Here is a 13,873-nt window from a genome sequence, read left to right as displayed (position 1 = left end):
ATGGGGAAGACGTTTTTAACAGTGTTATGTGCTTTTGTTGGATCTGTACAGGAAAAACAGTTCCAGTCTGATCAACATTTCCTGGTTTGAGCCAGAACGTTTAGCAGTGCTGTGCCAATACAGTGTTGTGAACAGCACAGTGGAGGACACCCATGCTTGTCTCTGTGTTGCAGTATACACAAGTGTTCCTCTAAGGGAAGCTTCTTCATGAGAATGCAGAGTATTAGCAAAACCCCAGTGAGACTTCGGCATATTTAATCCATCCTCTCTTTGAGATCCTCTTTTAGCTGTGAACAGGGTTTATTCCAGACGCTTCAGACAGCTCTGACTGTGTATTAATATTGGATGAATTTGAGATATCTCTGGCAGGGTTTAAAAAAAAATCTGAAGCACATTCTGCTAGCAGGAATTATTTCTCGTGTTTGAACCCAGGACAGTACCTTTTCTTTTGTTGAATCTTTTCTTGGCCACATCTTCAAATATGTTTGTGGTTTGTTGCTGTGGGAGTGTTTGCTGATTTATTGTTTTTCTTCCTCCCTCTTACAGCGGGATGCAAAGGGACAGTATCTGTTTGACCTCATCTGCCACCACCTCAACTTGCTGGAGAAAGACTATTTTGGAATCAGATATGTGGATCCAGACAAGCAGCGGGTAAGTGTGTGTGTGTGTGTGTGTGTGTGTGTGAGATCATGACAGGGTTCTTTGTGTGCATGCATATGTTTGTTTGATTTAATTGTTTTTTTATATAAGGTATTTTTAATTAGAGTGAGGTGTAGATTTTTTGTTTGTGTTTATTTATTAACTAAGCTAATCCATTCAATAGTACACAATACCATCCAGGTCCATGTCCCAAAAGAAATCATAAGCAATGAATTTGAAGTATTTTTATTCCATTGATATGATGCATGTTACAGTATTACTAAAGTCTATAATGTATCTGTTTTGTGTGATGTTTTGTTCCTGGTTTAAAGGAATAGTTAATCATTTTGGGAAATACCTTTTTTGGCTTTCTTGACAAGAGTTAGATGAAAGCATCGATGCCACTTGTCATGCCCGTTTCGCATGGAGCTTCAGTCGGAACCTGGTTAGTCTATCGTAGCATAAAGACTGGAAGAAAAGGTTAAACTGCCTTTAAAATCCACAAGTAGTTACATTTCTTCTTATTTATGAATTAAACAAAGGGGATACAGCATGTTGATTGCAGGGATTTTGAGGTGAAGGTAGGTCTAGTTTTGAGTCAGACTAGCTGCTTCTCCATGCTTTAGGCTAATCTAGGATAAAAGCTTCCTCGCTCCAGCATCAATCTTCTTATCGAAATGTTTCCTTTAATGTTGAATTATTCCTTTAACAGTCTGCCATGGTATCCTCAAAGTCTAATCAAAATCGCAAAATCATCCCATGGTCTTTTTTCAGCACTAACTATTAACAGAGCAATCCTGTAGAGTTGCTAACAGCCGGAAGTGGCTAACACTGATTAGCTCGGGGCAGTAAGGTGAAGGCATTAAAGCAGCTTTTTTTAACCACTAATACTGCTCAAAATAACACCAAACCTCTGCAGTAGCATGAGAAGAGTCCCTACACATAAAACAAAGCACCAATTGGCTCCTTCCTGTTAGATTGGACTGATTGGATTGAATGGACTTTACTACGAGAGGAGCCAGTAATGGGACCAGTTGTTAAGTCTTTCAACACTCAACACTCTTTTAATAAACTCCCGGTTCACTAACTACGTGGTTGGTGCTTCGTTTTATGTGTAGGGATACTTATCATGCTACTTCAGAGGTTTGGTGTTATTTTGAGCAGTATTGGTGGTTAAAAAGACGTTTGAATGCGTTCACCGTACGGCCCTGAGCTAATCAGTGTTAGCCACGTCTGGCTGTTAACGACTCTACCAGATTTCTCAGGTAATAGTTGTTACACGAAAAAAACTGTCTCGACGGCTTATTTGATGCATGTAAGTGCCGAAAAAGACGAGGGATGATTTTGCTCCGGAATTACACTTTAACAAGGGTAAAAAAAATGCTTCGTCTCTCTTGTTATAAGACCAGGTGCGACTAAGTTTGAATGGAAATTAAGAGTTTAAAATCTTAGAGTTATATCCTCTGTGTCCAATGTTTTATAATTAGAAGTTGTTGAATGTGAACTCAAAATGACACACAATTCACACAAACATAACTGTGATGCTTTGTGTCCATATGAAATCCCATGCAGGCCTTTACTTTTAAATATGGATTGGGTTTGGATTGGACTGTGGACCAGAGTGAATAGTTGTGTTCTTCAGTTTCTCTTATTCACGGCATCTTTCAGGCTGACGGTTGTTCCATCAGGCTCATTCATGAAGTATTCACGTGTTCACAGATCATGTTGTAGTCCTGCAGACAAAAGCAAAGTCCTGCTGATGCTGCTTTTCCCATGCTGTCACCCAGGACTATTTTGGTGGTTGTTGCTGTGGGTGGGTTGGGTTGGCGAGAAGGCAACCTGGGAGAGAGATGGGGAGAGAATATTATGCTCCCAGAGAGAATGAAGAATCTAAATCTGTTTCTGTAGACACAAAGTCAAATCCTTCCTGCTCTAACAGTGTGTTGAGAGACATCGTCAGTCGTGTTTTCAAAAGAAAAAAAATGTAAATCCTTAATATTCAATGCAGCTTTTGGTATACTGCATATTGCTCCGACAGCGCCGTAGTAACGCCACATGTGGCATGAACAGGTTTCCCCAGAAAACTGTCAGTAGTAACAGCTGAACATCATGGCAACTGCTGTTGAAAGTGTCAGCTGAACGATGTGATGTGTTGTTTACTCAGAGATGATTATTTTAGTGACTTTTTGTGACAATTTATATGCTTTCATCTGTTTTTCTCTCTTTCTAATGCAGCACTGGTTGGAGTTTTCAAAATCAATTGGAAAGCAAATGAAATGTAAGTACTTTGAGTTCATGTTTGTAATCATGGATACTAGGTGATTTTATTTATTTAGTATTTATTTAGTAAACGATTTATTATATATAGAGGTTTTCAAGAACCCAAAGACGCGTACAATGACAGTGACAAACAAAAACAAGAAAAGGGTAATGGTGGTCGGGGGGGACAAGCAAAAGACAGCACAAGAGTGACCAGAAGCAATAGTGGAATGTAACAGATAATTAATAGTCAGACAGAGAGACAAAACAGGTACAGCGACATGAGAGAGGATGATTGCAAGGAGGAGTTGAATGACTTAATGTATATTTGAGCCATATAATTTACTGTGGAGTTGTTGTAACACAACGTTAAACAGCTCAACCACTGATAACTGATTAATCATTTAAGTCCTTTATACCATGAAATAACCAAACAATTACTGGGTATGCAATACAACTAATTCACTTTACTTGAGTATTTCCATTTTATGGTACTTTCTGCTGTTGTTCACTACAATTGAAAGGGAAAAAACATTATACCCTTTACTCTTTTCAGTTAGCAGAATATCATGTCATACACACAACCAGCGATGAGCTTGTTAAATATGATGCATTTCTTAGATATTAACTTCCCCATTAGTGTAAAGAAGTTAACACTTGCTTGACCTTGACCAACTACAGCATTAAATGCTGCCTAATACTCTGGGAGCTATTTTCCTACATAGTAAGTACTTTTACTTATTATTTTTATTCTGTTGCTATTAAAACTTGCTTGCTTTTCAGAAAAAAACGCATAAAACATATATCCAACAAACGAGGCTATATACAGTATGATTCACATAGAGAAATAGAAGAGTACGGATGAAGACAAACAACTACTTACTGCTGCACTTTTTGATATTGAAGTATTGTTTTCATTCACAGGGATAAATCTGCGTGTGTCTCGAAACAGTCCTGCTGTCTGCCTCAATCTCCTGTTGATTGTTTGATCTCTTACAATGAAAGGATTCTTGTCAGTTTCTTAAATGTTTTGTGTGTGTTTCCTCCAGCTCAGCCTCCATTCACCATGTGTCTGAGAGTCAAGTTCTACCCTCCCGAACCTGCTTCTCTAAAGGAGGAAATCACTCGGTATGACCTCTTGCTGTTGCTTTCACTTCAGATGAATTGATAAGGGCTCTTACACAGCTACAGCTTACCTTTGTTTGTACCTTGTTTAAAAGTAAGGAAGAAAGACTTCCATAATTTGACAAACCTGTGAAAAGCAGCTGGGCTTTGTCCTTTTTTTCGTTCAACATTTCCTGTTGTACAGATTGTGCTCTAAAATGTTTGGATGGAGCAAAGATGTCTCTTTCTAAAACATTATTTATGGGCCTTCATAATTAAAATGCCTGAGTACATTGCTGTCTAAAACATTATGATAAATATTACACAGATTACAGTTTGCAGGAGGAGTTGTGAAGCAGAGACGAATGTAAAAGCTTTCCCTCGTAGCTTAGTCTTCGAAAAATAATGCGTAGATCATTAAAGGCCCCTACATGCCAGATCTTTGTGAAAGGTGAACGTGACAAATAAAAAGTGTGAAGGACGTTGAGATTAAACTGCCTCCAGATACCGCTGAGAGGAGCCAGCTGTGTGCATGTACAGTTTACTGATACGTTTATTACTGACAAGAGGGAGAGGAGGCCTCTCTCTCTCTCTCTCTCTCTCTCTCTCTCTCTCTCTCTCTCTCTCTCTCTCTCTCTCTCTCTCTCTCTCTCTCTCTCTCTCTCTCTCTCTCTCTCTCTCTCTCTCTCTCTCTCTCTCTCTCTCTCTCTCTCTGAGGTGTAATGAGATAACATTTCCACATGTAGAGTGTAATAAACTGGGCGGATAGAGGAGACGGGGGCAAAGGGTGCTAAAATTGCCCGATTCAATATTGTTAACATGCATTTCCACCTGCGTTTCCCCAAAAACAAATTCAGGAAGAATGTACCACTCCAGTGCTTAAAAAAAGGCAAAATAATTTATTATTGTATTTTTAATTGAATTTTAAGAAATTGACTGACAAAACTGCTGATACATTCAGCTCATCAGAGCATGTATGTAATCCTCAGGAAAACAATCACACCTGTGAGGAGATCCACAGGACCGGAAAAAAACAAAAAACAAATAATTGGGACTTCTTTTGTTAATTCAGTGGGGACAACGCGCACTAATCAACAATGAAAATTTAAAAACATCAGTGTTAATGAACCAGACTTAGCTCAACTGTTAATTTCCCCTTTTAGTCCAAACCGATAAAAAATAAAACAGGTGAAAAAAAAGAGAAACATGAATAAAAAGGGTGCACATATTGTTTTTCTCAACTGACCATGTACTGTAAGAACTGTAAAGGTGAAATGTCTGCGAGCGCACGTTTTGTGTCTTATACAGATGTTTTGTGATACAGTCAGAAAATCAGCAACCATCAGTACTAAATGGCTGTTGAAGTATTACCTCTTTATTGTACTCGTCACACCTTTTAAAAGGGGTGTGCTGCAGTTTGAACAACGTGGGAAATTCAAGCAGCCTTTTAATGCATCCGTTTGCACAGAAGGCGCCTTTTGGAGAAAGGGAAATGGCCTATATAGAGAGAAGCAGGTCTGCTGATTGATTGTGAAAAACAATGAGATAAATGTCTGATTTCTTTTTCATGGTTGGGGGCGGGGGGGTAAATACATAAATTAAAACAATAATGTTAATAATAATAATAGTCCTTATCATCACCCTCATCATCATGTTTGCTGGTTGGGTGAGTCTGAAACTAGGCTGGAAGCTTTAAGAGAAGCACAGCGACAGTAGCAGCTTTTCCCTCAGGGCCTTCCTACCCTCCTTTCCCCATAACAAAACCCTTGTTTCAGCTAAATCAAAAAGAAATATTCAAGAACACCCATAGGGAACATGATCTCAACAGTCTTTGAGGATTATCAGGTTTGTTGTTTTGCTTCTCCACCTCTTCTGTCTTTTCTTTTCATTGAGAAATGTAACTGGATGATGGCTTGTAGTATTTATGAATATCATCAGGCCTGTCCGACGGTCTGACATGTTTTTTGTCCTTTGCCTCGTAGATATCTTGTCTTCCTGCAAATCAAGAGGGACCTCTACCACGGTCGACTCCTGTGTAAAACCTCGGACGCGGCGATGCTGGCTGCTCACATCCTTCAAGGTAATGGAAGGTGACAGATGGATATGACTTGCACCACTCTCCGCTTCGCACTGTGCTCCGACCTCTGTTTTACCATTACCCTGTAGTTCACCAGTCTCATAAATACTGCCAGCAACGCACATTTTATGTGGAAAGAAGCCAAATTAGGTGGTAGAGTGAGAATGTACATCATAATGATACTCAAAGAATAAGCTCATATATTTTCATATAACAACATAAGATTGTAGCATGTAGTACAATGAGCATTTCACACTCGTCGGATGTGAGTTCCCCTACTGATATTGACTCTAAAGCTCGTACTAAGTGAAGGTTTATTTGTGTATCTTGTAGGATAATTAGTTCAGTGACTTGCACACTCTTTAATAAACAAGAAGCCACACTCAATTATAAAGTCTTTGAAGTGGTTATCTGGCATCTTATTGTCCTTTCACCACACGCACACACCGACATAAACAAACACGAGGCACATGAGGTAGGTATGGTGGCACAGCTAACATCACATAAAGCACAGCGTTTCCTCTGGAGGAGGGGCTGCTGATGAATTAAAGATTGGCTGCCTGGTCAGCTCCTCCTTGCAGAGAGAAATCAGCATCAGGGTCATCCGAGGGAGTGCAGCGTGGCATGAAGGAACACAAATAATCCTGGGCATGTTGGCCCTGCAAAAAGCAGCACTCTGCTGTGAGTCCCAGACATCGTTTTCTAACATTTATTTGCCCTGAATGTTTGTGAATACGTTTAACATTTCACTGTTTGTTGATCCTCTCTCTAGCTGAGATTGGCAATTACGACCCTGGGAAGCATCCTGAAGGTTACAGCTCCAAATTCCAGTTCTTCCCTAAACATTCGGAAAAGCTGGAGCGCCGGATTGCAGACATACACAAGACAGAGCTGATGTAAGAGTCAGATTATAATACTGCACTATCAATATCTTCCTCCGACATTTATGCAATTAAACGCAGTAATGAGGCACAATTGTCCTGTATTGGGTTGGCCACACAGATCATTGTCACTTATTTGAGCAGATAGCGGAGAAAAGCTCTCTATTCTCTGCTATCCACTCAAATAACTTGGTCACACACACACACACACACACACACACACAAACGCACACACACACACTACTCTTTTTCATTCACATGTTGATCTCCACTGACTGCTTATTTGCACTAAAATAAGTGTTTGTAGAATTTCTTATGTGAATGAGATGATGTACATTGAGACAGAATAGAGGTAGAAAGCAGTTTTGATGCTGAAGGAGCAGAACGACAAACAGCGTGAGACTCTGCTGCCCACTAGTGGTTTCTTCTTTCTTCACACGGTGCTACACTATGAATACTCACTTTGATTTAACAGCCTGAATGTAAAATAGTTAAAGCTGCTTTTTAAATATACCATAATATAGTTTCTTTGCCTCAGCTGATCTTTATGTTAATATCTAGATTTATCTCTATAACCTCTCTCTGCCTCTTTCAGTCACTAAACAAATGTATCCCATCATTGGAAATTAATTTGTGCCTCTCAGAAGTGTTTGGCCTTTCAAGAATTGTGTGTTGCATGTTTTATGCTGATGTTGGACTGACACAGATGTTTGCTCTCTCTCTCAGTGGACAGTCACCTGAAATATCAGAGCGAAATTTCCTGCAGAAAGCCCAGATGCTGGAGACATATGGTGTTGATCCTCATCCATGCAAGGTTTTTCACACACTGCTGTGCTACTTTTAGATAGTAAACATCTCAGAAAACATTTCAACTTGAACATTGAAACTCTTGGGACATACAGTACATATGCCAAAACATATGTCTGATTGATGTGTTATTTTGCGTTTAAATATGTGTGTTCAAGTTTTATTTTGAAATGGTCTTCTTTCAGGATGTGTCTGGGAACCCGGCTTTCCTCGCCTTCACACCGTTTGGTTTTGTGGTGCTTCAGGGAAACAAGAGAGTTCATTTTCTCAGATGGTGAGCCAAATGTGCAACATTGTTGTATGAGAGCCAAACAGAACACTCCTCAAGTACTTGCAAGATGTAAATAGACCCACACTAATGCTGCTGCCTTGATTTAACGTAATTTGACATAGTATATGCAGGCTGTTCTACATGAAACAACATATGCACTGCAGCTGGTTGTACTGTTCAGTCACACTCAACAAAGCTCATCCATCATCTGCCTCTACCTGTGACAAGAGCCGGTGACTAGCATGTGCACAGATGGCTAATTACACCAGCTGACGCTCCACTGATTTGAAGCAAATTTCTTTACTGATCAATTGTAAATGTTTAATAGATGCTGCATTTCTATTTAACTTATGTTTAATTTATGTTTTTGTCTGTTTACTTTTAACTGAAAAGGTTCCTGTTATGATAATGAAGGCAGACTTTATGTTATGCTTTGTTTGTTTTCCTTCAGCAGCACTCAGGTTACCCTCATTCTCCTTTCCCAGTCTGCAGGGAATATTATCGGTTATCACTTTTGTCAGCCAAACACAGAGCTCCGGGATTGTTTATGTGATCTCAAAGTGGTTGTCATGAATATTTAAAGAGGCTGTGGCTTTCTGTTTCCGCTCGCTGTATGCGTGACTGTTGCTGCGCTCTCTCCTGGTCAGGAACGAGGTGACCAAACTGAAGTTCGAGGGCAAGACGTTCCACGTATATGCAAATCATAAGGAGGTGAGAGCATGAACTGTTGGATGTGGTGTAAAAAAAAACAACAACAACTCAGCAGTGAATATTGGATGTGGTTTTCTGTCTCCGTTTGTTATATTTTCCTGCACGTTCTTTCATTTACAAACGTGCAGGACGAAAAGATCATCTTGACATACTTTGCGCCCACACCGGAGGCGTGCAAGCACCTTTGGAAGTGTGGAGTAGAGAACCAAGCTTTCTATAAGTGAGTCCACAAATTTCTTCTTTCATTTAATTTCAGTGTTCTTCTTATTCCCCACCAATGTCACGATTTAGTTACCTGCTCTACATACTTGAGGGTTGCTGTCACAGTACTTCTGGTGTCCTTAAAAGCCCCATCCCCTCCCTGGGTTGTTTGTCAGCAGGAAAATGAGGTGCGAGTTGCCTCTGACCTTTAGTAAATGAGTGTGCAATGGCACGAGACTGCTAGCACTTCAGCACTCCCTCTGAGATATGGCTCCCTTGTGTCAGCTATGAATAATAGTGCAGGTCCCCTCTGCTCTCTCCAGTTCAGGAAAGGTGATTAAAAAAAATAAGCAGCCTGTGATTTCAGAGGCCCGGGAGTAGTGTAGTAATGAGTCGGGCTGATGGCTGAGGTGATGAAGGGTGTGTGTGTGGAGTGGGGGAGCAAATGGAAAGAGAGGGAGCACGGGAAGGGCATAGCTTAGCACGTTCCGTTGGAGGTAATATGATGTGACCTTTTAATGACTCTCTCAAGTGGCAGACTGATAATATTTTATCAGCTTCCCACTTACTCGAATCTTACTGTAATAAGGAGTCTGGGGAACTAAAAGGCAAGAGGATATGTACTAAAGATGTCTGTCGGAGAGGCACACATATCCCTTGAAAGCAAAATGAAACATGAAACCTTAATGTCTCACTTACTATGACAATATAAACATATTGAATACTGTATGGAGCCATGTCGGTGATGCAGTGCCTATACTGCAAGGAGAGGGCATGCATAATTTACTAGCAGAGTATTTGATCCTAGTTTCTGCTTTGTTCTGGGATTCAGAAAGCAAGAACAGCGTGGTTATATTAAGAGCATATTGTTGAGAGAATGAGTGGGCGATTGTTTATATTTTTAAGTGCATACTAGCAATTTTCATTCCTGTTTTCCTTGCGTAGGTGTAGTAAGCTTAATTCTTCTCTCATTTTTGTTTCTCTTGTTCCATCAGGCTTGAGAAGTCAAGTCAGGTTCGCACGGTGTCAAGTAGCAACCTGTTCTTCAAGGGCAGCCGTTTCCGTTACAGGTAGAGTACACGACATGGCAGTGTGACTGGTGACAGGGAGGGGAGGACACTGCAGAAAAACCCCAGCTGGAAGTGGAGAGAGGCGTCCCCAGAAGACGTGGCCTCCCGACCTTCTGTGCTGTAACGTCAGCGTTCTTTTGAAGGATAGGACGGACACAGAGGGGGAAGTAAAGGGGACTGATCACATGAGGCATTATCACCTTGTATGAGCTGTAAAGTTGTAGTATGGCCAAGATATTGTCCTTAGTTCAGGATCAGTTCGCCAAATTATATATAAAAAATAAGCATTTAGCACTTATTTAGCTTGGTATGATAGTTTTTGTTTTGTTTGCTCAGATTTTGAGATATCAACCTCTGAGATATTTATATCTAGGGGTGAATGAAATTTCCTTTGTTGTGCTCGGCATTGAACAAGTACATTTAAAACTTTTTACAGCAATATGAATTTGCAGAAACATAATAATTATCCACAAACTTTGCTGTGAAGAGTTTCCATTGCAACTACCCTCTACTATTTATGGACATCTCAAAACCTGAGCTGTTGAAATCAAAACTCATAGAGATATATGAGAAAAAACATTTCAATGTGAATAAAATGGCCCTTAAAGAAGAAAACAGTCATATTTAACAATTTAAAGGTCAAGATTAAAGGGATGGAACACAATTTTGATTAGAAATATCTGATAATATATATACGGTATATGGAGACTGAATATAAAGTGAAATCACAGGTCCAGTCAGTTAAATGTTTAGTTGAAGAGCAAACCATGATCATTGTTTTGATATTTTTTGCCTGCAAGTCTGTGTGTGCATTTGTCTGACTGGTGGTAATTCAGTTACATGATGCTGAATTCACCGGGTTAATTCAATCATGATGCACTGTACTCAACCTCTGCAGTGATGGCTTTCATGGCATTGGGTGACAACAGGGTGCCTGGTTACTTGTGTGTGTGTGTGTGTGTGTGTGTGTGTATGTATGTGAAACTCATCCTGAGCATCGTCTCTGTGCTTTATAACAGTGGACGAGTGGCAAAAGAGGTGATGGAGCAGAGTGCCAAAATCAAACGCGAACCTCCAGAAATACACAGGTAGAGTTTTTAAACTCAGGAGAGGTCAGAATGTCCTCAATCAGATTTTTTATTCAATTTTCCTCCATTTTTTTAGGCACCAAGCTACTGTAGATGTCTTTTTATCAGCAGCACCTACTCGCTACAGTATGAGTTACCTCCGCTCGTAGCTGTACCTCTGTGCAGTGACGTCTGTGCCTTTGTGTCTATGTTTGTCTCTGCAGGGCTGGCCTCGTGCCCAGCAGAAGTTGTCCATCCATCACCCACGGGCCTCGCCTCAGCAGTGTACCACGCACGCGTCGGAGAGCCGTGCACATATCTATCATGGAGGGTAAGAAGCTTCACCTCCATCTTTCTCCAGGTCTAAGCAAGGAACAAATGCCCTACATGCTGTGCAAGAATGTGCAAATGTGTAGAGGCCTTGCAGTGAGTGTAGTGATTGTTTACACATCATTTGCTGTTTTTGGGACCACCCAGGAAGCAGTTATGATCACACTCTTTAGATGTAATTGTGGATAATGTGTTATTACTTGCTGGAACAAAATCTTAAATGGATCAGGGAGCCATCAGTCCTATTTGTGCGAACTCCTCCCCTTCTAGAGAAAACACACTCCTTCAGACACACACTGTCACTTGAGCCATTTGGCCCAGTTCATGCTTACAGTGCTGGTGGCACATGCTGCAGGTGTGTGCGTCAGTCAGACTGCTCCACTTCAATGCAGAGGGGTGTGTGCGTGTGTGCGTGTGTGTGTGTGTGTGTGTGTGTGTGTGTGTGTGTGTGTGTGTGTGTGTGTGTGTGTGTGTGTGTGTGTGTGTGTGTGTGTGTGTGTGTGTGTGTGTGTGTGTGTGTGTGTGTGTGTGTGTGTGTGTGTGTGTGTGTGTGTGTGTGTGTGTGTGTGTGTGTGTGTGTGTGTGTCAACATAATGGCAGCTAAAGTCACTTAGTCAGACCACCTGCAGGTCTTTTGGCCCAGAACAGGTGGCTACACTAGCTCTGTTGCTGAGATGAGCACAGCAGGCGTACGGCCCTGCATGGCTCTATAAAACCATCAGTGAAGCCCCTCTGACCCTGCCTTTCAAGTACATACTCTCACTCTTTGTACAGTGAGATAAACAGAGGTCAGAATCAGGTGTATATTGAGACTTTTGCTTTGGGTTTTAGAGAGCTATAAGAGCTTCCCACCCCCAGTGTATGCTGACTGGGTTTCTTACAGTAGTATTAATACCCCAGCTGGAAATAGCCTGGGTCTTCTGCTCCATGTATGTCAATGTTCTGGGTGGGGCCAAACCAGGCCAGGCCAATGCAGATGATCGTAGCACTGCTGCAGAAAGCGACCGTTTTACCTCTCACACTCCTCTCCGCAAACCGCGACTAAGGCAGAACCCCTAACATATACACACACAGCGAGACTGTGGCCTGGGCTCCGGGACAGGGACCATAAGGACAGGATAAACACGCGCATGCCACAACCATGGTGAAGTGTCTGATCCGGATCACCACCCGGGTGAATGTCCACCTGCGTATGATCAACCACTGCTACCGGGATGTGAAGGTTCGCGTGCTGAGCCTGGGGCCTCGTATGCTGGGCAAGGCCCTGGGCGTCCTTCCCCTTTATCCTGCCCTGACGGGGCAGGAGTCTGCCAGCAGCACCCCTCTACCTGGCACTCCGCTGCCCTGCGTTCAGCCCAGCAGCCCTCCAGGTAAACTCATCACAGAGCCAGTCAGGGATGTGCTTTACATGGAAGCTCCAATGACTTCCTCTATTTTAAATCAGTATCTGCCTCAGCAATGTTGGTGGGGAGGGAGCGACACCATTCCTGCGGTTGTCTGTGCCAGTCTTGGTAGCATTTTTCTTTTAAATGTCTTCTTGGTGCTTTCGTTAAGGTCATTTTATTGATTTAAATTGGAGGACTCTATATGTAGCAGCTATATTTGGTTGCATTACAGTATTTCAAGAGGTACTGTGTGTTTATTTAAAGTATATATTTCTTTTGGAAGCTCTAAAGATGGAAATACAAAGCAATAGGTTTTCTGCTACACTGCTGTAGGCATAATGTAGGATATGCTGAGGCAGATCAACACTGAGTCAAGATGGCTGCTGACAGACACCCAGCCTTTAAGCCTCCTTCTTTTTACTTGACAGATTCATGTCAGCAAAGGCTTAGACACTGGACACAATTGGTTCGACTTCCCCTGCAATTTTTTATTTTTTTTAAAAGTCCTTTTTCATGATTTACTTCCTCATCAAAAGCTGAATTTTAATCCCTCCCCTGTATAGTAAAGATATAAAGCTGCCAATTTGACACTCTGGAGAATGTGATATCGTCAGCAAACGGCTCAACCACAGCTCATCGTCACTGATGTACACTGTAGATAAAAACAGTTGTACAGTAGCAGTAAAGTATATTTGCCATGCATTGAAGCTAATGCATTCTTGAATGGTTTTAGGTAGGTACACATCAGTCTCAGGTTTTGCCCTACCATTTCTTACAAGGTAGCGACTGTATCTCTTTAATATGTACATATTAAAGTTGTACATATCAAAGTTGTGGGCAATGTTGAGCATTTCTATTGGATTTCATTAGGATTTTAGCATCTATCTCATAAAGTGTCTCAATTTTTTCAAGGTGTTTAATCTAATTAATATTAGCCAAAACAGTCATTCCTGATTTGTTATTCATCCATAAACCGTTTTTCCTTCATCACCATATCAGGTAAAAAAAAACCATATAGAACAGGCAATTTTATCTTGGTAGCTCACTTCTTGTCTTTTTATTTTGGTTTAA

The 13,873-nt window shown here is 41.1% G+C and overlaps 1 protein-coding gene across 2 annotated transcripts in view; it reads left to right on the top strand.

Moving 5' to 3' along the window:
* Positions 1-13,873, top strand: part of frmd5a (FERM domain containing 5a) — a gene marked incomplete at its 5' end in the record, with an annotated part of 56,277 nt that overhangs the window by 36,151 nt on the left and 6,253 nt on the right. The window contains 12 exons of one of the 2 annotated variants that reach the window (XM_083916632.1): positions 547-651; positions 2,875-2,917; positions 3,948-4,026; positions 5,985-6,082; positions 6,852-6,975; positions 7,687-7,774; positions 7,953-8,041; positions 8,686-8,749; positions 8,878-8,969; positions 9,946-10,020; positions 11,040-11,108; positions 11,312-11,418. In XM_083916632.1, coding sequence (XP_083772758.1) covers positions 547-651; positions 2,875-2,917; positions 3,948-4,026; positions 5,985-6,082; positions 6,852-6,975; positions 7,687-7,774; positions 7,953-8,041; positions 8,686-8,749; positions 8,878-8,969; positions 9,946-10,020; positions 11,040-11,108; positions 11,312-11,418 — 1,033 coding nt within the window. The remainder of the gene's footprint in view (positions 1-546; positions 652-2,874; positions 2,918-3,947; positions 4,027-5,984; positions 6,083-6,851; positions 6,976-7,686; positions 7,775-7,952; positions 8,042-8,685; positions 8,750-8,877; positions 8,970-9,945; positions 10,021-11,039; positions 11,109-11,311; positions 11,419-13,873) is intronic. The other variant, XM_083916633.1, reaches the window with a different exon arrangement.

Source organism: Echiichthys vipera (genome assembly GCF_963691815.1).
Source record: "Echiichthys vipera genome assembly, chromosome: 7".
Classification (NCBI taxonomy): domain Eukaryota; kingdom Metazoa; phylum Chordata; class Actinopteri; order Perciformes; family Trachinidae; genus Echiichthys; species Echiichthys vipera.
Note: the sequence above shows the minus strand (reverse complement) of the source record. Positions and strands in the feature narration are given on the sequence as shown.